This window comes from Podarcis cretensis, assembly GCF_951804945.1.
Source record: "Podarcis cretensis genome assembly, chromosome: 3".
Lineage (NCBI taxonomy): Eukaryota > Metazoa > Chordata > Lepidosauria > Squamata > Lacertidae > Podarcis > Podarcis cretensis.
The window spans coordinates 18,890,392-18,916,822 of record NC_137172.1 but is presented as its reverse complement, the minus strand read 5'-3'; the positions used below and the strand labels follow the sequence as shown (position 1 = coordinate 18,916,822).

Genomic DNA, 26,431 nt, shown 5'->3' with positions numbered 1-26,431 from the left:
TACCAATTGTAAAACATCTTTTAATGGAAATGTTGTGAGCAGCCTCAGGTGAAAATGGAACAGCAACAACAACAAACAGCAACATCCTTGAACCGATACCTACTTTGAGGAAATAAATACTGTCATACCTTGGAAGTCGAACGGAATCTATTCCAGAAGTCCGTTCGACTTCCAAAATGTTCCGAAACCAAAGTGCAGCATTTGATTGGCTGCAGGAAGCTTTTGCAGCTAATCAGAAGCCGCGGAAGCCCCGTCGGACATTCGGGTTCCAAAAGAATGTTCGCAAACCGGAACAATCGCCTCCAGCTTTGGAGCATTCAGGAGCCAAAACGTTGGGGTTCCAGAGCGTTTGGGATCTGAGAGGGTAGGGAGAGGGATGTGGATCTGTCCTTCTGGACACTAGTATGCAACTCAGAAATGGCATGGTGGGTGTAAAATAACAATGTCCACTATAACTTTCCTTCCTTTTCAAATCTGCAACTTTTGCTTTTATGGCAATTTTAGTGACGGCTTCAGGGCTGTCCGAGGACTTGCAGCCATTTTCCATTCAAGTAATGTAAGCAAGTTTCTAATATTGGGACAGTATATGGAGGTGTAAAGGCACATGTCTCTTTTTCTACTGCAAATATTTCTGGTCGTCTGATCAGCTTTTAAAATTTCTAAGCCTCTTTGGTATCTCTGTTGTCAGCATTTGTCATCACAGCATGAAAAAATAAGTTATCTGGACCTCCTAGCTCTGGGAGGAAACTGGAAATGTGTTTCTCTCATGGGACCTGCAGATGTTGTTGGGCTATCAAGTCTCATCGGTCTCAGCCAGCATGGCCAATGATCAGGGAATGATGGGAGTTGTAGTCCAGCAACGTGGAAGGGCCCATAGGTTCCTCACCTGTCTTAACTGCAGAGCACACGTCTTCTTAAAAAAGCCAGCTTTCAATAATTTACTGAAAGCCCCAATAATTATTCTAGTTATTTATTAATTATCTCGTTTGCCGTGGGAGTCCAATTTCTTTGTAAATAAGCATTAAGCAGAGATCTACCTCACTTTTAAATATATAGGAGACTAATCTGACAGCTTGTAATAACTTAGCAGCCCTTTTAAAGACGGTTCCACAGGAAAAACATACTTTCAATTCTCTCCCAGTGTTCAGGTCGGGACAGTTTGCACCGCCCTAACTCACATTGAGTTTCACTTTTACATTAATGGAAGCCAATTCCGCTACGAAGACGCGGAAGACATACGGGACAGCAATCGTTTCAATGGTGTCGCTCCGGCCGCAAGTGGTGCAGACGTGTTGCCTGATGCGTGTGGTGGACCAGTCGGGCGGGGGCTTCAAGAGGGGAGAAAGCAGGCTCCCGCATTCGATGCACACGTGGGTCACCGAGCGATCGGAGCAGTGGAAAAGGCGGTCGTGCAGCAAGAAGGAGGCCCCGTGAGCCAGCAGAGCGTCCCGTTCCATCTCTCCAAAACGGATGCCGCCCTGAACGTTCCGCCCTCCGATGGGCTGGTTGGTGACTTTATCTCTGGCCCCAGTAGTCCTCACCTGGAACTTGTCAGAGACCATGTGCCTGAGGCGCTGGTAGTACACCACGCCGATGAAGATGTCTGCTTCGAGCTCCACTCCCGAGACGCCGCTGTACATTCGCTCCGTCCCGTAGAAGTTGTAGCCGGCGGCCTTCAGCATCTTCCCAAAGTATTCCAGAGCAGAGTTGTCCTCGGAAAACGTGAAGGGTGTGGCGTTGTGACAGAGCCCGTGCAGAGCGGCGGATTTGCCCGCCATGCTCTCAATTAACATGCCAATGGTCATTCGGGACGGGAAGCCGTGAGGGTTGAAGAGGATATCCGGCACCATTCCACTTTCGGTGAAGGGCATGTCCTCAGCCGGCCACAGTCTGCTCAAAATGCCTTTCTGTCCGTGCCGGCTGGCAAATTTGTCCCCGATCGTTGGGTTCCGGGGGACCCTCAGGGTGATGCACACACACCTGAATTTCCCAGTCCCTGTGTCGTTGCTGCATACTTTGATGTTATCCACAATACAGATTTCCTTGTTCCTGGAGAAAAAGGAAAGAAAGGTTTGAATCGTCAACAGATTCTGCAGGAAAGCTGATTCCAATTTATTTGGTGATGATGGGGGAAGGTAATGTGTGAAGTATTCTCCTAATACAAATATAGATTAAATGAAGATGGAAACAAATGAAAGACCCTGCAAATAAAGAAAGCAAGGAAGCAAATGCTCTCAACCCAAACCTTAACACCCAGAGCAAATAGTCCCAAGGATTGCTGCCTAACTGCAACCATTAATAACCATCATCGCAATCAGGAGAGGGGTAGGATGGGTGGAGAACCTTATCAGGACCTGTCTCATGGGCCAAATTTGGCAGGCAGGTTGCCCCTTTTGCTGCAATCTTAAAAGGGAAGCCAGAGAAGGCTTGCAAAAGGCTTCACAATCTTGTAAAGAGCATTACATTTTTTCATCCATTAATTTCCACGAATGGGTTTGGCTAGGTTTTGTGGGTATTAGTGACCCTATGACTCACCCAAGGCTATCCTGTGCGCATAGCTGCCCAAGTGCACTGCAACAGAACTGCCCCCATCCAAAGCATTTTCCAGAGCAGTATTTCGGAGTGGGAAGGTTCCCAGGGAGTTCAACAGAGAACCTATAAAGCAGGGTGTGGAACCTATGGTCCTCTAGATGTTGCTTGGCTCCAACTTACATCAACCCCAGCCAGCCTAAGAATATATATATATATAAACCTGGCTGGATCAGGTCAATGGCCCATCTAGTACAGCAACCTGTTCTTACACCTGCCCACGAGATGCCCAGGGGAAGCCTGGAAGGAGGACTTAAGTACGACAGGAGTCTCCCCACTTGGAAACCCCGGGAACTGGTACTCAGAGGCACGCTGTCTCTGACAGTGAAAGGGGAACCTAGCCATTGTGGCTAGTAGCCTTATGCTCCATGGATTTGTCAGCAGGGCCAATGGGATGGGATTTGTAGACCAGCAACACCTAGTCACAGGTTCACTAGCGTTTCAATAGGCAGTTTACACACACACACACACACACACACACACACACACAAAAAATCCACATCGCCTTGTTGAAAACTGTAGCTAAATACAGTGGTGCCTCGCAAGACGAAAAGAATCCGTTCCGCGAGTCTCTTCGTCTAGCGGTTTTTTTGTCTTGCGAAGCAAGCCCATTAGCGGCTTAGCGCTATTAGCGGCTTAGCGGCTTTTAGCGGCTTAGCGGATAAGCGGCTTAGAAAAAGGGGGGGAAGGGGGAAAAAGTTGGAAAAACTCGCAAGACATTTTCGTCTTGCAAAGCAAGCCCATAGGGAAATTCGTCTTGCGAAGCACCTCCAAAACGGAAAACCCTTTCGTCTAGCGGGTTTTTCGTCTTGCGAGGCATTCGTCTTGCGGGGCACCACTGTAGCAGCATTTTGAACTTACTTGTGGTAGGTCACAAAGCTTTCCCCCGTGTTGAGATTCACGTAACTATAGAAAGGATCCCCGTATTGAAGTCTGGCTCCGATGTGGGGCAAGCCGTCAGAGTCCAGATTCTGCAAAGTTGCCAGCTTATCCTGACCAATCCCAAATACCAGATTATCCTCTCCCTTCTTGACTTTTTCCGCAAGGTCAATACGTTGCGTTTTGTAGATACTTCCATGTCCAAAGCCTCTCTCCCATGAAGCCTTGTTCAAGATCTAAAAAAAAACATGAAATAAAGCCCCCACACAAATCAATGTCAAATAAAAACCTGGCCTTTAAGGAAACTGGGAAGATCCTTTTATCCCCAAATTCAGATGCTCTTAGCGCTCTTATTTAGGAACTGTTTGATCTACTACTGCTATTTTAATGTCATTCTTTGTTTTTAACTGTCATTTTAAAGTTTGAATTTTAACACCGTATTGTTTTGTAATTAGACTGGGAAGGGGGGGGGGTACACACTCTAAAAGGCAAACTAGAAACCAGTTCAAGCTAAGTAATAATAATGATAATGTTATGAGTTTGGGGTGGGGGATTAGGCTGCATATACAGTGGTACCTCTCTAGGGACGCGGGTGGCGCTGTGGGTTAAACCACAGAGCCTAGGACTTGCCAATCAGAAGGTCGGCGGTTCAAATCCCTGCGACGGGGTGAGCTCCCGTTGTTTGGTCCCTGCTCCTGTCAACCTAGCAGTTCGAAAGCATGTCAAAGTGCAAGTAGATAAATAGGTACCGCTCCGGCGGGAAGGTAAACGGCGTTTCCGTGCGCTGCTCTGGTTGTCCAGAAGCGGCTTAGTCATGCTGGCCACATGACCCAGAAGCTGTACGCCAGCTCCCTCAGCCTGTAAAGCGAGATGAGCGCCACAACCCCAGAGTCAGCCACGACTGGACCTAATGGTCAGGGGTCCCTTTACCTTTTACAGTGGTACCTCAGGTTAAGTATTTAATTTGTTCTGGAGGTCCGTTCTTAACCTGAAACTGTTCTTAACCTGAAGCACCACTTTAGCTAATGGGGCCTCCTGCTGCTGCTGCGCTGCCCGAGCACGATTTCTGTTCTCATCCTGAAGCAAAGTTCTTAACCTGAGGTACTATTTCTGGGTTAGCGGAGTCAGTAACCTGAAGCATATGTAACCCGAGGTACCACTGTACCTGAGTCCCTTTCAATTCTAAGATCCAGCTAAGGTTAAAATCTAAAGGTGGATTCAAATTGTTAAAATAGCCAGATAAGCTTCCCTCCAAATATGGATCAGGATGGGCTCCCCTCCCTCAACAGTGGTACAGTGGTACCTCGGGTTACAGACGCTTCAGGTTACAGGTTACAGACTCCGCTAACCCAGAAATAGTATCTCAGGTTAAGAACTTTGCTTCAGGATGAGAACAGAAATCGCGCGGTGGCAGCGGAGGACCCCATTAGCTAAAGTGGTGCTTCAGGTTAAGAACAGTTTGGTTATGAACGGACCTCCGGAACGAATTAAGTTCTTAACCCAAGGTACCACTGTAGTTAGTTAGAAAAGACAAAGCCAAGCTGAGTTGTGTGTATGCAAGCTAGAAGCTGGAGGAAGAGACATGCCTGATTTCTGCTCACATCCAAGGCTGTGGGGGAAGATAGACCCCCCCTTGGGGTGTTAATGCTGTGAACCCCTCCACTGTAGTCTCAGGTTGTATATATGTGTAAATAAACCATGTATCATAAAGACACCAGTCTCCACTGTATCTCTTTCAAAGGAAATGCAAACCCTGGGTAAACCCCTGGAACCTTGCACCGCTGAAGAGATTGGGGTGATGTGCAACAATAATAATAGTAAAATCAGAATAAAACGAAAGAGGTAAGACAATGCTTGAGCCTTTTCAAATAATCTTGTTACAGTGCTTATGGAAAATGTGGTGGTGGCGGTGATTGATACCCTTCCACACAGATCTCAATGTGATAATACAATAAAAACAGAGACGCAGAAGATAACACTTTTCAATAAACTCATAATTTTCAGCTTTCTGAAATTATCACCCTGGGGGACTCAAAAGATAGCCCACCTATCTGGTTCACATGGTAATAGGCAGACCTTCATACATGCCAGAAGTTATAAGCTCTTAAATGTAAAAAAACAACCATTTTGCCTCCAGGATAAATCAAAACTACTGATTTTCAGCTTTAAAGTTACGTGAGGTCATAGCCAGGGATCAGGAATGTGGGGCCCTCCAGATGTTGCTGTGCTCCTAACTCCCATAGGCCCTCATGGCAAGGGATGATGGGAGATGTCGTCCAGCGTTTCCCAACCTTGGGTCTCTAGCTGTTGTTGGACTACAACTCCCATCATCCCGAGTCAGCAAGATCAGTAGTCGGGGTGGTGGGAAATGTAGTGGAAGCAGCTGGAGACCAAAGGTTGGGAAACCCTGACGTAGTCCAACAGCACCTGAAGGACCAGATTCCCCACCCCTGCCTTAGGGAAAACCTCCTCTTTCTTATCCCCCCCAACACCCAGTGAACAAAGAGCCCCCTCTGTGACCAGAAATACGTATGTCCTCCCTTGTGAATGCTTGCCAGATGCATTCTCCAAGCTGCAAACGTTCCCATTTCTGGCTGCTGGTATGAGGCTGGTACATTCTCTTCACCGAATAATTAAATCCGCACCAAGAGAGTCAAGTTCCAAGGGGTCAAAAAAAATGGATGTACCGTGCCATATTAGAAGCAAAAAAAAATATTATTTCGATGAATTGGAAGAGCCACAAAAAGACTCCATTGAGCATATTGATTGACAATATGGACAGACTAGCTACATACGAACGAATTGCATATCGATGCAAATTAAGAATGGATAAATATGAAGAAATCTGGAAGGAATACTTAAGCGATAAAGCGGACAGTGGTGGGAAGTAAGGGGAGGAGAGGTGGGGAAATATTCATAAAAAGGTGTAGTCATAGGTATATCAGTACTCAAATCTGAATTGTTAAATTGTATTATTAGTGTTATTGTGATGTCAGGGGCTCAGGAGCAGAAGCACAGGGAAGAGGGGAGATGGAGAGCGAAGGGGAAGAATCTGAGGGCAGCGTAGGAGAAGATGACAGTGGCCCGAGAGATTCCATGAGCCTCTCCAGCGAATCGGAAGATTCACAGAAGGGGGCGCCGGTGGCCAGGGCAAGGGGGGTCCCAAGGGGGACACCCCAGAAGCAAGGGGCCAGCGGGGACTCCCAGAGCAGCAGTTGGAGATCAGGACCAGCTTCCCCACCAGAGCATAGTGGGGGGGAAGAGTCCCAGGTATCGGGAGTAGCGTCTCCCCCAGCAGGGAGAGAAGAGGAGTCAGGGCTGACCACGCCTCCATCGGAGAGTCAGGCAACGGAGAGGAGGTCAGGTCCAGCTAGCATCCCGGAAGAGGGAAGCAGTGACAGAAGCAGTGTAATGGTCAGGAGGAAGGTCACTGGGTTGGCGCGAGAGCCAAGTTCAAAAGTACAGGCGCGCAGGGCAGCAGAGAACGAGGATTGGGAACCGGGTCCTAAAGCCCGGCGGAGACAGGGGGAGGAGTCAGGGGACTCAGCGTCAGAAGAGTCCAGAAAGGGGAATGCCCCAGCGGACAGGAGGACCCAGAGGAGAAGAGAGCAGAGGAAGAGGTGGAGCAGGGCTAGAATCTTAAACTGGTGTCAGGGGGGAGGAGATTCAGACGGAACTTCGGCGGTCTAGGGTTTAAGACGTAGGGCTGCGCGCTACGGCTTTGGAATGGAAACTGAACTTCAATAAAGACTTTTGTATATAACGACGACCTGGCGTTGGTCCTCTGTGAGCTGGGACCTTGGGCAGCTCTGACAGTGTTTTTTGTGGTTGCTGTTTGTATTGAAAAAAATCATTAAATAAATTAAAACACACAAAAAAAGTTCCAAGTTAACGTACACCTTGCCCCCTTTATTTGCTCTTTTCTTTTGCCAAATCATTTTTACTGATTTTCCACATTTTCCTTCTTTTTCACCCTAAGCTGACGGGATAAGGAAGGGAGAACAGCATTAATTTGAACGTAAATTTCCTTTTTGCTTTTTTTAAAACCGAAGACTCACCATTGCATCTTCCATGTCGTAGCCGGTATAGGAGATCACGGCAACAACTGCATTTGTACCAACCGGGTAGGAGTCCATGTCGTAATGGTCATACATAGCCGGCCGCACCAGCGGGCTTTGGGGGGTCTGAAGTCGGTAGAGCTTATCGTCTGACCGGTATGGGAAGGTCAGAAGCGGGAAACCCATCGTCTGCTTGCCTGGAAAGACAAAATACACACACAGACACAGCAGACATCAGATGAAATAAACTCAAAGCCTTTTATGTCTTCCATAGAGAAAGACCAGAGCTCAAAGAGCATGCAGGTCACAGGCTGGTTCCCTGGCAGGAGATGGGAATTACTTGTGCCTGAGACCCTGGAGAGCAACTGCCAGTCAGAAAAGACAATACTGGGCTAGATGGCGAACTAGCCTGACCTCCTGTAAGGTGTCTCCCTGTATTTCCTAAGTATAAAAATAATACAGCACTTAAGGCATTCACTTCCATTTGTTTCCCTTTCTTTTTCAAATCCTTATGTGGGGCTGCTCTATGTGCAATCTAAAGTTTCCAGCATCCTCAAGTCTCCATCTTCTGTTCCACTTTAAAGTTTTTAGTTCTGTAGAGCCCCCTCCCTTTTTTCTGTTGTCTTTCAACAAATCCTATAAGCCCCAACGTGCACAGCAAACCCGCCCCCCCGGTATAATCTGTTTAATTCCCCCCACAACCTGGTTCTTTAGCTGCCCCTCATTAGCTATCAGTGTTGTGTGCCCCATGACCACATTGTTCTCACTGCACTGTTTTGGTGTCCCACCCAACTCGCCCCCCTGAAAAAACTATGGTTTTTGGGTTGTTGCTTTTTGCAAACTTTGGCATTCCCTCAACTGATAGTTTGATGTGTGGATGGGAGCCAATTGGCTATATAAGAATCCATACTTGGAGAATGAGATTCCTATGAACATTTTTGTTATTTTGTTTTATAGGAGTTATTATCTGCCCTTCACCATAAAATATAATACAGTGGTACCTTGGTTTTCAAACGTAATCCGTTCCGGAAGACCGTTTGACTTCCAAAACATCTGGAAAACCGAAGCATGCATTTCTGGAAGCATTCATGTCCGGAAAACTCAATACGGAAGCCACATGGCACATCTGGCTTCCGAAAACTGAAAACGTTCGACTTCCGAGACGTTCGAAAACCAAGGTACCACTGTACACGATTAAAAAGCAGTTAACATGATTTACATCAGAAGAAAAGGGTGGGTCGGAAAAATGCAACTAGAGCTGTCCAAGGCCAGGGTAAAAACAACAACTAAGGATTACTTGCCCATCTGACACTGGTACATATTTCTTGGACTCTGGTTGTGATCCGAGAAGGGAATGAAACTTGCCACCACGCTTAATATGCTGTGGGGAAAGAGCTCCTGGTGTGTGGTGAGTCCCGGTTGAATTTCATCCTCAGACACAGCAATGTTCATGAAGACCTGGGGTAAGGGAAAGCCAGTTTAAACCCTTTGCAGAAGCTTTCCTTGGGAGAACAGAGCAAGCAAGCAAGCCGAACTATTTTCAACTTCTGTGAGTGGTCACCAAGCACATTAAACACAAGCAAAGCTCTTGGAAAAGACTTTTACACCCGCCCTGTGGAACGCCCTTCCAGCAGATGTCAAAGCGATAAACAACTACCTGACATTCAGAAGACATCTTAAGGCAGCCCTGTTCAGGGAAGTTTTTAATGTGTGATTTTACTGGATTTTTGGTTTCTATGGAAGCCGCCCAGAGTGGCTGGGGAGGCCCAGCCAGATGGGCGGGGTATAAATAATTAATAATAATTATTATTATTATTATTATTATTATTATTATTATTATTATTATTATTATTATTCTACACCAACGGAAGCCACGATTCTTCAATGCTGTATTATTAAGTCAACACACAATCAAAGGAGTGCCTTTTGGCACGATCTGCACCAGATTTTAACAGTCGTGGTAATGGTAGCTCATTTCCTTAAAACCTATTCCTGTTGGAAAGAGCATTTCATGAGATGAGGTGACTTGTCACATACAATAGTGGCATTAAAACATGCTCAGCAACACTAACGACCCTGACAATTGTGGTTGCAGAATTAGAAGGAAAAAGATGGAGAGTAAATGGTAACAGATGCACAGGCAACACCCACTGGACTAACTCGTTAGCAATGGCTCTTCGTATCGACGACTTGTTAATATTTTTGAGTAGTTGCACAATCCAAAATTGCACAGAAAAGTGCAAGACTATAGAAGTGCATGCAAAGCACATTCTTTACCTCTGAGCTACAGCCCTTCCCCGATATGAATCCAATGACCTCCCATTTCCCTTCCAATTCTACTCACAGTAACAGCAGCAGAAGGGATTCTACCACCCAGTTAGGATAAAGGTAAAGGTAAAGGGACCCCTGACCATTAGGTCCAGTCGCGGATGACTCTGGGGTTGTGGCGCTCATCTCGCTTTATTGGCCAAGGGAGCTGGCATTTGTCCGCAGACAGCTTCCGGGTCCTGTGGCCAGCATGACTAAAGCTGCTTCTGGCGAACCAGAGCAGCGCACGGAAATGCCGTTTACCTTCCTGCCAGAGCGGTACCTTTTTATCTACTTGCACTTTGACGTGTTTTCGAACTGCTAGGTTGGCAGGAGCAGGGACCAAGCACCCCGTGGGGGGATTCGAACCGCCGACCTTCTGATCGGCAAGCACTAGGCTTTGTAGTTTAACCCACAGCGCCACCTGCATACTATTGTTCAAATACACTAAAAGGATTCCCAAGATCACTGCTGCATAATCAACATGTACCTGCTCCATCGTGCCAATTAACTCTTCTTTTCCCAGGGCCAAATTTTGCACGGGACGCATCATCCTACAAGGGGTGGTGAAAATGAAGAGTCCTGGGTAAAGGCTGGGCTTTCCTGTCATCGGGATAAGGACCACCTCTGTCCAAACGGGAATCTTCTTTTCTTGCATTGCCTAGTGGCATAAATCAAAGAAGCATCCATTTTACGTCCTTCAACTAAAGCAAGAGAGCGATGCAGAAATGTCTCTCCCGATCCACAGAGGCAAAGTGAAAAACAAAATATTCAAATGGAGCAACTCCTCCCACTGTCAGCAAGGGTGGGGCCAGGTATTTATACAATGATAATTCATCTTTATCTCTTCATCCTTTTAATTCTGTAGGATAAATATAGCTACAGGCAGCTGGATCATCAAAATGCTGAAAGATGTCATCAAAATGCTGAAAGATATCATCAAAATGCTGAAAGATATCATCAAAATGCTGAAAGATGTCAAATACAGCAGAGATACACATTGCAGCACAACAAAACTAACCTTGAAGTGCCTGAGTGTCTCCACAAGACCAGGAGCCTGATCCTTCTCTATCCAGCCTACTGGGGAGCCGTCTAATGAAACTGGGTAACATTCAGAGTAGGGCTGGCTTGGCACAGCATCAACTGGAGTGACACCTACAGAAAGTTGCACAGCAATATGTGATGCATCAATGCTGCAAGCATCCTTCAGGAGGTGAACAGATGTAACATTTTACTAGCGGCTACAACAAAATTTGCAGCAAAGCTTCATTGCAACTGACGAGCCTCTCTAGGTGGTTTGAAACATACAAACCTGTAATTTCGCTAGGTTTTGCTTTGTTTTGTTTTATTCAAAATTATAACAAGACATATTATCCAAAAACATATCATCCTTGTTTTCCCCCCCGTTTTCCTCCCTCCCCCACAAAACCCCCCACCCACCCCACCCCGACTTCCCTCAGTTCCAGTCTTTGGTTTCTCCAAGAATGCTGTTTTTTGCATGTTACAAAGTTGTATAGATCCTCAAACTATTTAGCTGATTATTATCAATAAAAGGTTTGTGAATATTTATTCAAAACCTGCCAAGGAGTCCAGTTCACTGTGTTGTGTCTTCAGATACTTTGTAAAGGGTTCCCATTCATCCTTAAAGTCACAGTTATCCTTGTCCCGTAGCTGATATGTCAATTTTGCCAGTTCTGCATAGTCCGTCAATTTTTGTTGCCATGAAGGTTTTGTTTTGTTAACTGACATGCTAGGAAGGATTTGTGGCTCATTTTGAAAACAGGGGGGTGGGGCATTGACTAAACTGTGTTTTATTTGAAGCAGAGAAATTATGGCTTCAGGTCCCTGGTTCAGCCAAGAACACAGGAAGTGAGACTGTCTTTATTTGCATTCTAAAACTATGCTGCAGAAATATACACCAGTAATGCAGCCCAAGAGCTTATTGTTGAAATTGACTAATGAGGTATAGGATTTCAAGGAAGGGAAAGGCCGGGAATGATCATACCCTGTGGCCAGCAACCATGTGGTTTAGCACTGTGGTCCAAGTTATGGTCTTGCCTTGTACTGACTCAGTCCACTGTGGTACATCTAGCTTAGTACGGTCTCCCTGGCAGCAGGTATTCAAGATCTGATGCAGAGGACTTGCAGTCTGATCCTCTTAACTGAAAATGCCTGGGATTGAGCATGGGGTCACCTGCTTGCTAAGCATGCAGCTTACCAATGAGCTGCAGCCCTCAGCTTCCATGATTTCAATTTTTGGACAACTATCTTCACATGGGTCTTCTGCATTGTGATAAAAAGGCCTATGAACTACAGAGGCTTCTGGGGCCTGGTTCTGGTGCTATTGCACATGCTTAGTACTCAGTGGGCACTGGCTGGGCCTGTTGGGCCTCACCACTGCCCAGCACAACTTGAGGGTGTACTCCAGACACTCTTGTGGCTGCAGCCTGCAAGGGAAGTCTAGGAGTCTAGAAAAGCGCTGTTCAAGGAAGTGTGTGTGCCATAAATGATCTTCTCACTGACAAACCCAGATATGTTTCCCAAGGAATCCCAGGATTCCCCAGAACCCAATTTGAAACCCACAACTTTGCAATCTTTTGAATTATGGTGCTGGAGGAGACTCTTGAGAGTCCCATGGACTGCAAGAAGATCAAACCTATCCATTCTGAAGGAAATCAGCCCTGAGTGCTCACTGGAAGGACAGATCCTGAAGCTGAGGCTCCAATACTTTGGCCACCTCATGAGAAGAGAAGACTCTCTGGAAAAGACCCTGATGTTGGGAAAGAGGGAGGGCACAAGGAGAAGGGGATGACAGAGGACGAAATGGCTGGACAGTGTTCTGGAAGCTACCAGCATGAGTTTGAGCAAACTGCGGGAGGCAGTGGAAGACAGGAGTGCCTGGCGTGCTCTGGTCCATGGGGTCACGAAGAGTCAGACATGACTAAACGACAACTTTGCAATCATCTCTGTGGGCATATTAGTTACAGCTCAGTGAAAGGGCAACCCTAGCGATCTGAGACTTGCTTTTCCCATGAAAGCATTTCTTATAGATCAAATAGATCCATTCTTACCCAAAGAGCAAAGCAAGGACGGCAGGGAGAATGTATACGATGGCTGTGTTACTATTTCACACGGAGCTGTCATGTGATTCATCAGACCGCACGGTTCTCCATCGGGCGTGTGGACGGGACAAAGGAAGCCCCAGGACTCCGGCAGCAGCTTGCGCACTGTGGTGGTTCTCATCTTGAGAAAATCAGCCCCTCTGTGCACACAGCGGAAATGGGAGAGGTAGCGGATGAAGTTCAGCTTGTCTGCTACCACACAGAGACCAGAGTTTTGCAGCATGCCCAGACCTTGTAGAGAGAGAGAAATGGGAAGCAGGGAAAATCAGCTTTGATCCAAGAATTATTTTGCAAGAACAGTTGCTTGGTACCAGTAGCAGTTTTAATACCACCACCACATGCACTGAGTTGTGTGGTGCACAATACATCAAATATTCAACTACATCAACATCTGAACATTGCAGAAAACAGAGTAAGCATCCATTAGGACTTCTGATTTTTTTAAAATAGGGAAGGTAAACACAAGCAGTCAGGATTCAAGAGGGGTGTAGGCCAAGTAACAGCTCCTGTGCCTGCAGCAAGGAATCACTCTAGGAATGTAAGGCATAATGATTACCAACAGACTGGCCAATCATCCTCAATACGTTCCCTTGTTGTTGTTTTTTAAAATAATATTTATTAAAGTTTTAAAGGTTACAAAAAGAAAAAGAGAGAACACCAAGTAAAACAAAAACTAAACAACACATCACAATATAGAAAAAGAAAAATAGAAAAAAGAAAAAAAAATTATAAAAAACCGAAAAATAGAAACAATTAAAAAAAACACAACGAGCCTTCCCATAACTTATCTTTCATTTGCTTGTTTCCTTGACCTCCTCGCACCTCCCTTTTTTGTATTCTAGTTCGGTTTGCTATTTCAGCAAATCCTTTCCATCTTTCCCAATTTTTATCCTATAATTCATCTTAATATAATGTAGCTTTACCTTCCCTCCTTTCATCCATTAACAGTCTATTTTTACTTATAATATTTCTGCTAAAGCCACATAACTTCATTCCAGCCTCCTTCTAACATTCCTTAATTTTACAATGTTTCTGTAAATAAGCTTTAAATTTCTTCCAATCTTCTTCCACCGACTCTTCTCCCTGGTCCAATACGTTCCCTTGTAATCTGCGCCTTCCTTTGCTTACTTATGCTGTGATCCCTGGAACGATACGGTGTGCATCACCTTTCCTGATTTTTGGTTGCAGCATCCTACAGGCTGGACTGCAATCTAAAGGGGAGTTAATTGGTGGTGGGAGTGTAGTTTGGGATACAAATGATCCATCTTTAGAACGAGAGAGCATTCTAATCCTACAATTAGGATTTAGCGTGTACACGCTATACTAAGTAAAGTTAAAATTCTGCACCCAAATAATCCCAAGTTATGCGACAAGGAAGAAACAGTTTCCTGCCCTGTCTACATGACGTACGTTGATCAGCATTAATGACTCTTACTCTGTTTAACCTATTCTGCCTTGGCTGCTAATGGGAGGGTGGATGGGAGAGCTATGGAAGTTGCACAACCCCAACCTCTGGAAATGTGTTCCTTGGGTGCTGAGTTTTCAACATGCCTTGTAGCAGTTTTACAAACGTAAAGAAAAGAAAGTGTTGGGTTAAACCCCCACCCGAAAAGGCAAGGCTTCACGGAACCTGATTTTTGCATCCTAGAATCACTGCATCCACTTTGTTGTGCGTTTGCAAATTCTCACATGCAAACAAGCCCCTCGCTTGTGATATGCCCAAAATGTCTACAGCAGCCTTTCACAAGCTGGTGCCATCCACGTGCTTCAGACTACAGCTGCAAAATTGTGCTGCAGGTCTTCGACATTTTTACCTGTCTTAGAGCGCAGGTTGCCAGTAGCAAGGAGATACTCAAGCATCCTTGTAATATCTGTCCCCATGCCAAGAATCTTCATCATGTTTTCTGCATTAATTGTCATAGCTGACTTCTGAGCTTTCTTGTCCAAGGCTATTTTCACAGACTGCAACCAAGTTTCCATCTTCTCCTACGATATAGGATAAGAGGAGCAAACAAGAAAAACTTCAAGAACTAACACAATGCACTTCTATACAAACTGGCCACGTGACAAACTAGTATATGGGTGGCAAGGAACGTTCCTGTCCCAACACAAGAGCAGAGGGGAAAGTTGCCGTTGGAACTAGGCCTCTCTCAAATTGCCTCCCGATTCATCACAACCTATTACATCACAACATAATACATCCTATTATGTACATCTGCTTTGGAACTTCAACAGTGCAAAATGTGTCACACACAATCAACTCCCAGTACAGATTTCAATGCTCTGGCCAAATATACAGCCACCAGAGGTGAGTAGAGATACCCAGCTTAATAAGCAGGGAAATCAATCAAAGCTGCAGCCGACAGCAATTTAGCCCCACTGACTAGGTTGAGAGGCAGTTATCAACCAAACCACAATCTGTTGCGACGTGAACATGCTTTCAAATGACCTTGTGTTCTGCAACCCCCTCCTTGGCTCATGGCAGAAGTTTGTCATTTTAACTGAACCTGCAAAGACGACTGGTCACTTGAAGTCCTTGCAATGGAGAACTGGGGGGATCTCGGTTTGCAGGGCAAGAACAAGCCAGGGTTACAAAAATGGAAAACTATGGTTTAGCTGGAGTTGTATTGCACACAGGTGTGAGAGCCCTTAGAAAATTATTCATGTGGCGCCAAACCATAGCTCCATGTTACTGCTCAACCTCGCTCATTGGAATACTGCTGACATTTCCACTGAAGTGCTTTCAGCTATGCAATATGCATTCCTGCATCGGAGCTCAAATCTGACCTGTAAGAGGGATACTACAAAGCTGTGAGAAATCAGTGAGAGGCAGGGCAACTGGAGAATAATTTTCCTTCTCCAGCTTCGTCACAAAAAACCAGAACCTCAGCTCTCCCACCAAACACAAAACTTCCTGGCACAAATAACTCCATATATAATAAGAACAGTTTTTACTTGGGATTATTTTATCCAGGGACAGCAATTTCCTATTCTACTATTTTCAGCAGTGGCTCCTTAGTATTAGAATGACCTCCCCAATGAAACCTGCTTGGCACTTACTTTAATCTCTTTCTGATGCCACGCAAAAACCTTTTTATTTTTCCCCAGGCCTTTGAAATTATGTGATGGGCTATACCAGGAGTTGACAACATGGCACCGTTCCGGTGTTGTGGACTACATCTTCCATCACCCCAGGCTACTGGCCAGGCTGGCTGGCGCTGATGCAAGTTGTAATCCACATAATCTTGAGGGCACCGCATTGGCTTGTAATGTTGTTGGTTTAAACCCCGTAAGCTGCCCAGAGGACTTCAGTGATGGGACAGCCTATAAATGACATTGTTGTTGTTTAGTTGTTTATTCGTGTCCAACTCTTCGTGACCCCATGGACCAAAGCACGCCAGGCACTTCTGTCTTCCACTGCCTCCCGCAGTTTGGTCAAAATAAATGACATAAAACACACAAAATAAATGAAGTTTGTGGGAACCACAAGATGCTTGATGTAATCTGGAAAGCTGTTGCTAAGATTTCCAAGATTTCTGGCAACTATTAAAGAGCATGTTTCTGGCTATCTATAGGGGAATGGAGAATCACTCTCAGGGTAGTACCTTTAAAAACATGAGGTAAAGTTGTCCCGAGGTGAGCACCTCTTGATTCATTAAACTGTCAGGATTTTCCTCCATGCAGCCTTCTTTGGCTAAAGTAAACAGTTTTCGAGTCATGAAGCAAAGCAGGTAGAACTTCTCAGCTTTGTTATTCAGGTGTATGCAGATGCATTGGCTGTGGGAGCAACACAAAGTTTTGGGATAACCATTTCTTTTTTAGCTGAGCATCACTCCAAAACTTAAACATGGCAGTAATTTTAGCCCAATGCTATCTTTGCAACTTGCCTTTGGTACTTTCAACCATACAAATAAATAGCAGCCTAGGATTTCATGGTGGTGGTGACCTTACCTCAGGTTTGGTAAAGGGCCCATTTCACTGGAAGAAAATTAGTCTTTCGTTGGGATGGGAGAGAGATTAGCTTTTCGGGGGGTAATTATTATTCATGCAATGAATTGTAACAAAAAATAAAATTTCACATTGGTTTTCTTTGTGAAACTAAGACTTCCAACCCCCAAGAAACATTCAAGGCTTGCTCGCACGTTACACTGAGTGCAGGTACAAGCTGCTTCTATACACATAGAAGTGTTTGTGTGAAAGAGTGTATGCTCTTTGGGGTTGTACAACTATTGTGTACGCAGACCGCACACCCACTGAACATTAGATTGGAATAACTGCACAAGGCTGCATCCTATTGCACAAGTGGAACAGAACTTCCCCTCCCTCTCATCCTCCAAATTTGGGGCTTTCCCCAACCCTCAGGAACAGATCTAGAGGCACTGCAGGGGCAGCAGAGTGGGGGGGGGGGGCAGTTCCACTGCTCTTGCGGAAGTCATTCCACTGACGCAGTGTCATGTTGGATTCAAGCTTTAATATTTCTGAATGTGCCTCCAGGTTGGGGACCTCTGCACCTGGGTCTGATTTGAAACCAGACTGGTTTTGTATTTCAAAAGGAAGATAAACTTAAGGTAAAGGTAAAGGGACCCCTGACCATTAGGTCCAGTCACGGACGACTCTGGGTTTGCGGTGCTCATCTCGCTTTATTGGCCGAGGGAGCCGGCGTACAGCTTCCAAGTCATGTGGCCAGCATGACTAAGCCGCTTCTGGCGAACCAGAGCAGTGCACGGAAATGCCGTTTACCTTCCCGCCAGAGCGGTACCTATTTATTTACTTGCACTTTGATGTGCTTTTGAACTGCTAGGTTGGCAGGAGCCGGGACCGAGCAAAGGAGCTCACCCCATACAGGGATTCGAACCGCCGACCTTCTGATCGGCAAGCCCTAGGCTCTGTGGTTTAGACCACAGCGCCACCCGCGTCTTAAGTTACGTCTGCCTAAAGACATACTTAAGAAGGAACTCTCCAACTTGTTCACTGCTGTGCCAGTCGGGAAGGCTGAATTTCACTCTGAATCGCTGCCCCAGGAAGATGAGGACTTGTTTCTGCGTCATGCAGCCATCCTCTGCTACCAGCCGCAGCATCTGAGACATGCAGTTCTTATAGAAAGTATCCTCTTCTTTTCCTTTAATCAACTCCTGAAAAATCTGGAAATCTGAGAAACTAACTAATGCCTGCAGCAGAGAAAGAAAAGGTTTGAAGAAATTAGTTTGGGAGGACACACGAGGCAGGTATCACTAAAAGCATCATGATTTTCAAAGCCTGCAATTCTGTATATAGCCTGCTACCATGTATATTGGGGCAGGCAGCCTTTTTCTTCTTACGTTTTCCCATTTTCCCAACATGTCCCTGGAATGTGGGGACAGGGATGAATGAGGTGAACAATAATAGATATGTATCTCTATTTGGTTTAAACAATCCATTGTTTTCCATGTTCATACAGGGCAAAAGGTTTGCCTCCAAGCTGGAATTGGAAGCTCAGATTTTGCTCAATTTGGACATCCCAGCAAAATATTTAGGAAAGAAGGGAGGAGTTTTCAAGTTTAAAGCCCGTTCATGAAAATCATGGCTCGACTGTTACATTTAATCAAACTAATGACAGGCTTGTAAATAGCCACTTGCCTACCTCAACCTGCCTTGAGTAGAAATGGACTCTAGGCATCCAAGCACAGAAAGACTCTGTAAACTGGAAGAGTGTCTTCACTCTCCTTTCAGGCTGTTGACATACCACAAATGGCTTACACTAGTGTGTGAAAGCAGGTGGGCTATTAACTCTGAACGGCTTATTTGCAATTGTACATCTCACGGTTCTTGGGAAAGTAGTGTGTAAAATATAACAGGGATCCTACAGACAGAGCACAGGTACAGTACCTTCAGTACAAATCCAAGTGGAAGAAAGAACAGCTCTTTTTGATGAATGAAGTTCAGCATCACTGTGCCATTTTCAAGGTAGTGAAGGGTCATGTTAACTGCTGTGTGTTCATCTCTAACGCAGTGTATTGAGACACCTAGCAGCATCCAAAGGAAGCAAATCGTAGCATCATTTACTTAAGAGTTATATACCAATTAATAAACAAATAAACCTCTAAGAGTTACTGTACCATTCTGTCATCTAAAATTACCAGCATGATTACTGTTATAAGCAAAAGAGGAAATAATGCAGTTTACCTAATATTCAACCCTAAAGGTAAAGGTAAAGGTACCCCTGCCCGTACGGGCCAGTCTTGACAGACTCTGGGGTTGTGCGCCCATCTCACTCAAGAGGCCGGGGGCCAGCGCTGTCCGGAGACACTTCCGGGTCACGTGGCCAGCGTGACAAAGCTGCATCTGGCGAGCCAGAGCAGCACACGGAAACGCTGTTTACCTTCCCGCTGGTAAGCGGTCCCTATTTATCTACTTGCACCCGGGGGTGCTTTCGAACTGCTAGGTTGGCAGGCGCTGGGACCAAGCAACGGGAGCGCACCCCGCCGCGGGGATTCGAACCGCCGACCTTTCGATCGGCAAGCCCTAGGCGCTGAGGCTTTTACCCACACCGCCACCCGCGTCCGCAATATTCAACCCTAGCAATCACCAAAGCAATCACCTCTGTACTAACATTATACAGTCAAATTACTAATTCCATCAAGCCTAGCAGAATTCAGCAGTGCTTAGTGCTTTTGGTGGTTAGCTTGTTAATGTTGTTGATATTGTTTTGTGGATTATCAGTGCTGTTAATGCTTTGTGGATTTTATAATACAATTTTTCTTGTGGTCGTGCTGTTTGGCCTATTTTTTAAAGTTGCTTTGTTAATAGTGCTTTATAGAAGGCGGAGGTTTTCCTGACAATTTGTAATTGTTTTACTGATGATTTATTAATTATTTTATATGATTCATGTTGCAATTTATGTTATTACAGTGGTGCCTCGCAAGACGAAAAGAATCCGTTCCGCGAGTCTCTTCGTCTAGCGGTTTTTTCGTCTTGCGAAGCAAGCCCATTGACAGCTTAGCGGATTAGCGCTATTAGCGGCTTTTAGCGGCTTATCAGTTTAGCGGATAAGCAGATAATTGGCTTAGCGGCTTAGAAAAAGGGGGGGAGGGAAAAAAAGTCGGGAAAACTTGCAAGACATTTCGTCTTGCGAAGCAAGCCCATAGGGAAATTCGTTTTGCGAAGCGCCTCCAAAACGGAAAACCCTTTCGTCTAGCGGGTTTTCCGTCTTGTGAGGCGCCACTGTATTTATTGTTACGTAAGCCGCTTTGTGACTCATGTTGAGTGAAAAGCGGCAGAGAAATATAATAAATGAAAATGAAGTCTAGCATAGCTTATTTTCGTTGGAAGGCTCTCCAAGACACGAGCAGGGAGTCTGATTTGGCCAGGGGACAGCAGGTGATTGATGGGACATAGCAATCTGCCTTATACTGAGACAGACCATAGGTCCACCTGGCTCTGTATTGTCTATGCTGACTGACGGTGGATCTCCAGGATTCAGACAGCAAGCCCTACCAGGATATGCCAGAGACTGAATCTGGGACCTTATGCATGTGAAACAGAGGCTCTTCTATTCAGTGATGGTCCTTCAAGCTTTGAATTGCAGAGGGTTGGACTGGATGACCCTCAGGGTCCCTTCCAACTCTACAATTCTATGAAATGTCAAGGTACAGCTGCTTGAAGCGCACCCAACTCTTCCCTTACAGCTGCAGCTTCAATTCTTTTCTGACCTTTCTCGACCTGAACTTCCCTGTGCCTGATGGCATATGGCGTCAGGTGCAGGAAAGGTGGCTGTGATCCACTCTAAACAGTCTGGGGGACCCAGGTAAGGAGGGTTCAGACCATGCTCCAAGGTTGCAGGCAGACCTCTTTTCCAGTCTGGCTGTCCAAGATGCTGGGTACTGGACTTGGGGGCCCCCGCTCTGCATTCAGAGTGCACACAGAGTCTGCATTCACCACTGTTCTCTGGCAGAGCAACTCAATGGCATCAGGGGAGGGAGAACCAAAGGTAGATGAATTGCTAAATCCAGAGAACAGCAAGAGCAACAGCACATGCTGTTCACCATGTGATTTTATTATTTATTTAAAATGAAGGATTATTTTAAAGTTATTTTACGAAGAACAACATTACCATATTGTGTGTAGCCTGGACCTCTGGCTTTCCATTTTGGTTTAATCATTGCAAGGGGAAAGTTCCGCCTTGGCATAATCACCATTCTGATCACCTTTTCTATACCGTTAACAATGAAATAGCCTCCCATTTCCTGCCAAAAGGTGAAAAAAGGCAATTAACAGAGCTGCAAGATTGACTTCAGTGCATTAAGACTTCAGTGCATTAATCAACAAAGGCAGATTTTATTAGGTCTGGAAGCAGAGGGCAAACTTACTCATTTTTTAGTATCGTTTTCGTTGCAAAGAACGATCAAAATTTTAGTAAGAGGAAATTTAATTTCAAAATAATCTAGTTCATTTTCTTTATTCATCAAAGTGCAGTGGAACCTCGGGTTGTGGACGTAATCCGTGATGGAGGCGTGTCCACAACGTTCGAATCCTGAAGCGCCACGTCTGTGCCGGCGCATTTTGGCGCTTCTGCACATGCGGCAAAACCCAGAAGTAACCCGTTCCGGTACTTCCAGGTTTCCCACAGCCCGCAACCTGAAAACACATAACCTGAAGCGTCCGTAACATAAGGTATGACTGTATTTGTAGCCTGCATTTTCCATTCCATTTAGGGAAGTTATCAACTTTTACCTTTAAAATGATTGAATTTTTAAAAGCAAACTACAACCACGTACAAAGCTTAATATTAATAACAGGAGTCCTAGGTCCTCACAGAAGTCAATGGATCCTTTTCTCCAGAGGGAGAGGAAGTATCTTTGGTACAAATCACTTTTGAAATGGACGTGGTGAATCTCACTCCAAGCAATGCAACATTCACTTTCTTTTGCTTCATATATAAAAGGAGGGGCTGTAGCTCAGTGGTTAAAGCATCCGATTTACATGCAGGTCAATCCCTGGCATCTCCAGGTAGGTTTGGGAGGGACTCCCAATAATAATAATAATAATAATAATTTATTATTTATACCCCGCCCATCTGGCTGAGTTTCCCCAGCCACTCTGGGCGGCTCCCAATCAGTGTTAAAAACAATACAGCATTACATATTAAAAACTTCCCTGAACAGGGCTGCCTTAAGATGTCTTCTGAATGTCAGGTAATTCTTTATCTCTTTGACATCTGATGGGAGGGCGTTCCACAGGTCCGGCGCCACTACCGAGAAGGCCCTCTGCCTGGTTCCCTGTAGCCTCACTTCTCGCAATGAGGGAACCGCCAGAAGGCCCTCGGCGCTGAAACCCCACACAGCTGTTGATAGTCAGGGTGGACAATAGGGAGCTGGGTGGACCAATGGTATGATTCGGTATAAGGCGGCTTCCTATGTAGAAAGGCAAATCAATAACATCGAGCAATACCTCTTCCTCCTCATGGTGTTTGATGAGCTCTTTGGGAGAAAGACCGTGGAGATTGCAAAGTTTGGACTTCACCATAATTGGAGCATTTCCGAGGGACTGTTTTATAATCCCTTTAGGGATGCCATTCACTGCCCAGCTGATATCAGCCTATATGGGAGGGGAAATAATGATTTGAGAAAAAGAGATCTATATTATCCAAATCACTGAAAATGTAGGAGGCTCTCCTCTCAAAGAAATAGCTACATTGCAAGTATCTCACAAAAGCAAAAAATGTGCCTAGAGAAAAACTGCCAGCAGTGTGTGCTTACTTATTAGGTCAAATTTATAACATGTCCTTTCTCCCCAAAGGGAACCCAGGGCAGCTAAGAACAATAAAACTCCTCTTCATGAAAGCAATGAGAACATCCACAGCAATTAGAGCATCCATAGGAGGAGACAAAAGTGTTCCTGAACTACGTTACAAAGGCCTGGGCAAAAAAAATTCTCAATATCCCTCCTGAGTGACCCATTTTCCTTGGTGCAGGGGTGAGTTCCTTAACTGGGACACAACCACTGAGAATGCCCTTTCTCGGGCTCCCATCCTCCTTACTGCTCCAACTAATGGGCAGGACCTCAAGCAGGGCCTCTCCTTCAGATTGCAAATTTCAGGCCAGAAGTTACTGGTAAAGAGGTTCCTTCAAGATATTGGGTCCCAAGTAACATAGGGCTTTGTGCACTAGTAGAAACCCCTTGAAAAGGGTCTGGATGCTCACAGGCAGCCAATTTTCTTTCTGAAACCCTGGAGAGCAGCTGCCAGCTTGTGTAGACCAGCGGTAGCCAATATGGTCCCTTCCAGATGTTGTTGGACTACAATTCCCACTATCCTTGACCACTGGCCATCTTGGCTGGGGCTGATGGAAACTGCAGTCCAACTGCATATGGAGGGCATCACACTGACTATCTCTGATGTAAACAAGCTAGATGAATCAATAGCCTGCCATGATATAAGGCATCTCCCTACAATGTCTAGTTAGATTCCAAGTGCGAATTCATCAGATTTTCTGAAAGACCAGAGTGTGGTCCAGTACAAATGAAGCACTGCCTGTTTTTCTAATCAAATCAAACTATATTAATGCTTAACTTGTTAGCCTCACATGCTCTCTTCCCATCTCTCTGCTTGAGACAAACCATGGGTTGGCTTACATGAGCAAACCCACCTATCACCATGCTTGCAAACTGTTCTTAATGGAAGAAAGTGGTAGCTGACAAATTATTAGGAGTTGTAACACCCACAGGCTGTCTTAACAGTTCACCTTATATGCCAGCTGGGACTGTATAAATCTCCAAAATATTGTAGTGCCAGGTCTCTACACACCTTGGATTTCTAAAGTTCACATGATTCCGCTACACTCCTTTACACATCACTCCTTTACATTTGTTACTTACGGTTATTTTTCCGCGGTAGGTGCTTTTGCGCCCCCTGCATTCTGCTGGGTAAACTTTCAGCTCGTTACATATACTTCCTTTTGGTACCATAGGAGGGTTGATGGTGGCTCCCACAATGGCCAAAGTGATCCGATCATTCTTGAAAAGAAATTCCAAAGGTGGGATGGCCTTTAAAAAGCAAGAGAAAGAGAGAAAGAAAAAGAAAACCCACAGGTTATCACAGCTCACCACCAAATCTACTGCTGGTCATAATGACTGTATACTATCTCTCCAGGTTCAGAGGCAGCAAACCTCTAAGAAATAGCTCTTTTCCTTACCTGCTCACTTCTTTGTGACTTTTTAGTTGGTCCCAATAAAGGCACTACATGTTGTTTTAAAAGCCACAAATCCCTCCTACCCTTAAAGTATTAATATTATTATTCACTTCTATACCGGCTAATGCCAAACTGCAGCTCCCTGAAGGCATCTTCACTGTATTTTCCCCCTGTATCTGCTGAAGGTATTCTTACTTAGATGCGCCTTAACCAGATGTCTAGAAAGCCTTAATGGAAGATTCTTTGTGAAATGGAAGATTCTTTGTGAAATACATTTTGGAGGAAATTACATTACAAATACTAACAGAACCCCATTAATAATAATAATTAAATATCAACTGACTTCCCTCACATCCCCTTTTCCTGTTCTTATAATAATAATAACAACAACATTGTTGTTGTTCTTGTTATTAATTTCATTTCATTTCTGTACTGCTTTATATTTTTAATAAAATAAATCTAAGCTGTGTACAACCTACATTTAAAGCAATCAAATAAAACTATCCAGAATGAAACATCACTTAAGAAAGTCCAATAAAGCTTTATTGTTACAGTATTATTATTACAGTATTATTAAATATCAACTGACTTCCCTCGCATCCCCTTTTCCTGTTCTTATAATAATAATAATAATGTTGTTTTGTTGTTGTTATTATTAATTTCATTTCTGTACTGCTTTATATTTTTAATAAAACAAATCTAAGCTGTGTGCAACCTACATTTAAAGCAATCAAATAAAACTATCCAGAATGAAAAATCACTTAAGAAAGTCCAATAAAGCTTTATTATTATTATTATTATTATTATTATTATTATTAAATATCAACTGACTTCCCTCGCATCCCTTTCCTGTTCTACTACTACTACTACTAGTTCTACTACTAATAGTGGTAGTAGTAATAATAGTAATATTATACCCGCTTACTTTCCCTGACTCCCCCCCCCTCCTCTGGCCCCTCCGGCTCCACCTGCACGGCCCGCAGCAGCCCTTCTCCCACGGCGTAGTTGAAGGACTCGGTGTGCGCCCGCGCCACGTCCTGCAGGGCCGGCGTCTGGCGCTCCTTGGGCTGCCCGTAGCCCGGCGCCGTGAGGTTCCTGAGGCTGGGGCCGCTGGGCAAAGCCCGCCACTTGCACGCGCTGTCGCCCATGCTTCTCCCTGGGCAGCCGCAGGACACCGCCTCCGCCAGAAAGACACCTCGAGTTCCGTCACTTCCGTCCCGCTGCTCGCTGGGACTTGTAGTTCTTCCTCCTCCGCCTAGGCGTTCTAGGTAACGGCGGCACTGAAAGGGAAGGCATACAACTCCCAGACCGCATTGCGCCCACTTTTCCTCCGGGCAGTTTTTAATCCGCAGAGATAGAAATAAAGTAGAGCTATACTACACCGCAAACCCTTTTCTGGCCAACGTTATCTGTTTTAGTTCATGTTTTACACGCCTAGGGGTGTCTCAGTTGCCATAGCCAATTTCTAGAGAGGCTCTAGGGAGTAGCACGGCCCAGCGGCGGATTTAAATTGTCACCATAGATTCAACGCAGCGTGTCACCTCTGCTATTTTACTACTGCTGTATTCATTCCCAATCTCACCAACTGGCTCCCCCTCCTTCCATCGCTCTTTCTCCTGAGCGCCTGCGCACTTGTGCGTGCAGCTTGTGAGCGCCGCCTAAAGGTTGGGAGAGGGTAGTTCTTTGGAGGGGAGGTTTTGCTGCTCTGATGGCTCTCCTTTTCCATCCATGGGCGGGACATCCGGGCCGCCCCTATCATTGGCCAGGGCGAGGCAGCTGTTTTAAGGGTACAGTATCAGATTTGTCATTTATCGCTGCTGCAGTTTGTACTCCCAGCGAGAGATGGTGGGATTTTCTGCCTTGGGCGCCAAAGAATCTGGCCAGTTTTGGATAATCTGTGCACCTTGATTTCCTGTTTTTGCATCAGGCAGCAGAAAATAATAATAATAATAATAATAATAATAATAATAATAATAATAATAATAATAATAATTATGAGAAGAGTCTTCTCTTCTCATGAGGTGGTCAAAGTACTGGAGCCTCAGCTTCAGGATCAGTCCTTCCAGTGAGCACTCAGGGCTGATTTCCTTCAGAATGGATGCGTTTGATCTTCTTGCAGTCCGTGGGACTCTCAAGAGTCTCCTCTAGCACCATAATTCAAAAGCATCAATTCTTTGGCGATCAGCCTTCTTTATGGTCCAGCTCTCACTTCCATACATCATTATCTTTACCTTTAACTTTACCTTTTACTTCTGCTGCTGGAGGCAATCGATGGTATTCAACTAACTTTCACTCAGACCCACTGAAATGA

General features: G+C 45.1%; 1 protein-coding gene across 1 annotated transcript; it reads right to left on the bottom strand.

The window, feature by feature from the left end:
• On the bottom strand, nt 1–25,307 carry POLR1B (RNA polymerase I subunit B). The gene is made up of 15 exons (XM_079969111.1): nt 25,089–25,307; nt 23,807–23,974; nt 22,382–22,528; nt 21,045–21,177; nt 18,821–18,957; nt 17,900–18,123; nt 16,561–16,732; nt 14,770–14,941; nt 12,905–13,186; nt 10,855–10,988; nt 10,324–10,494; nt 8,828–8,984; nt 7,527–7,723; nt 3,451–3,704; nt 1–2,049 (listed from the first exon to the last, which is right to left on the bottom strand). The coding sequence occupies exons 1-15, from the start codon at nt 25,266–25,268 to the stop codon at nt 1,170–1,172; spliced, it is 3,408 nt and encodes a 1,135-aa protein (XP_079825237.1). The 5' UTR covers nt 25,269–25,307; the 3' UTR covers nt 1–1,169.
• Nucleotides 25,308–26,431: the final 1,124 nt, after the last annotated feature.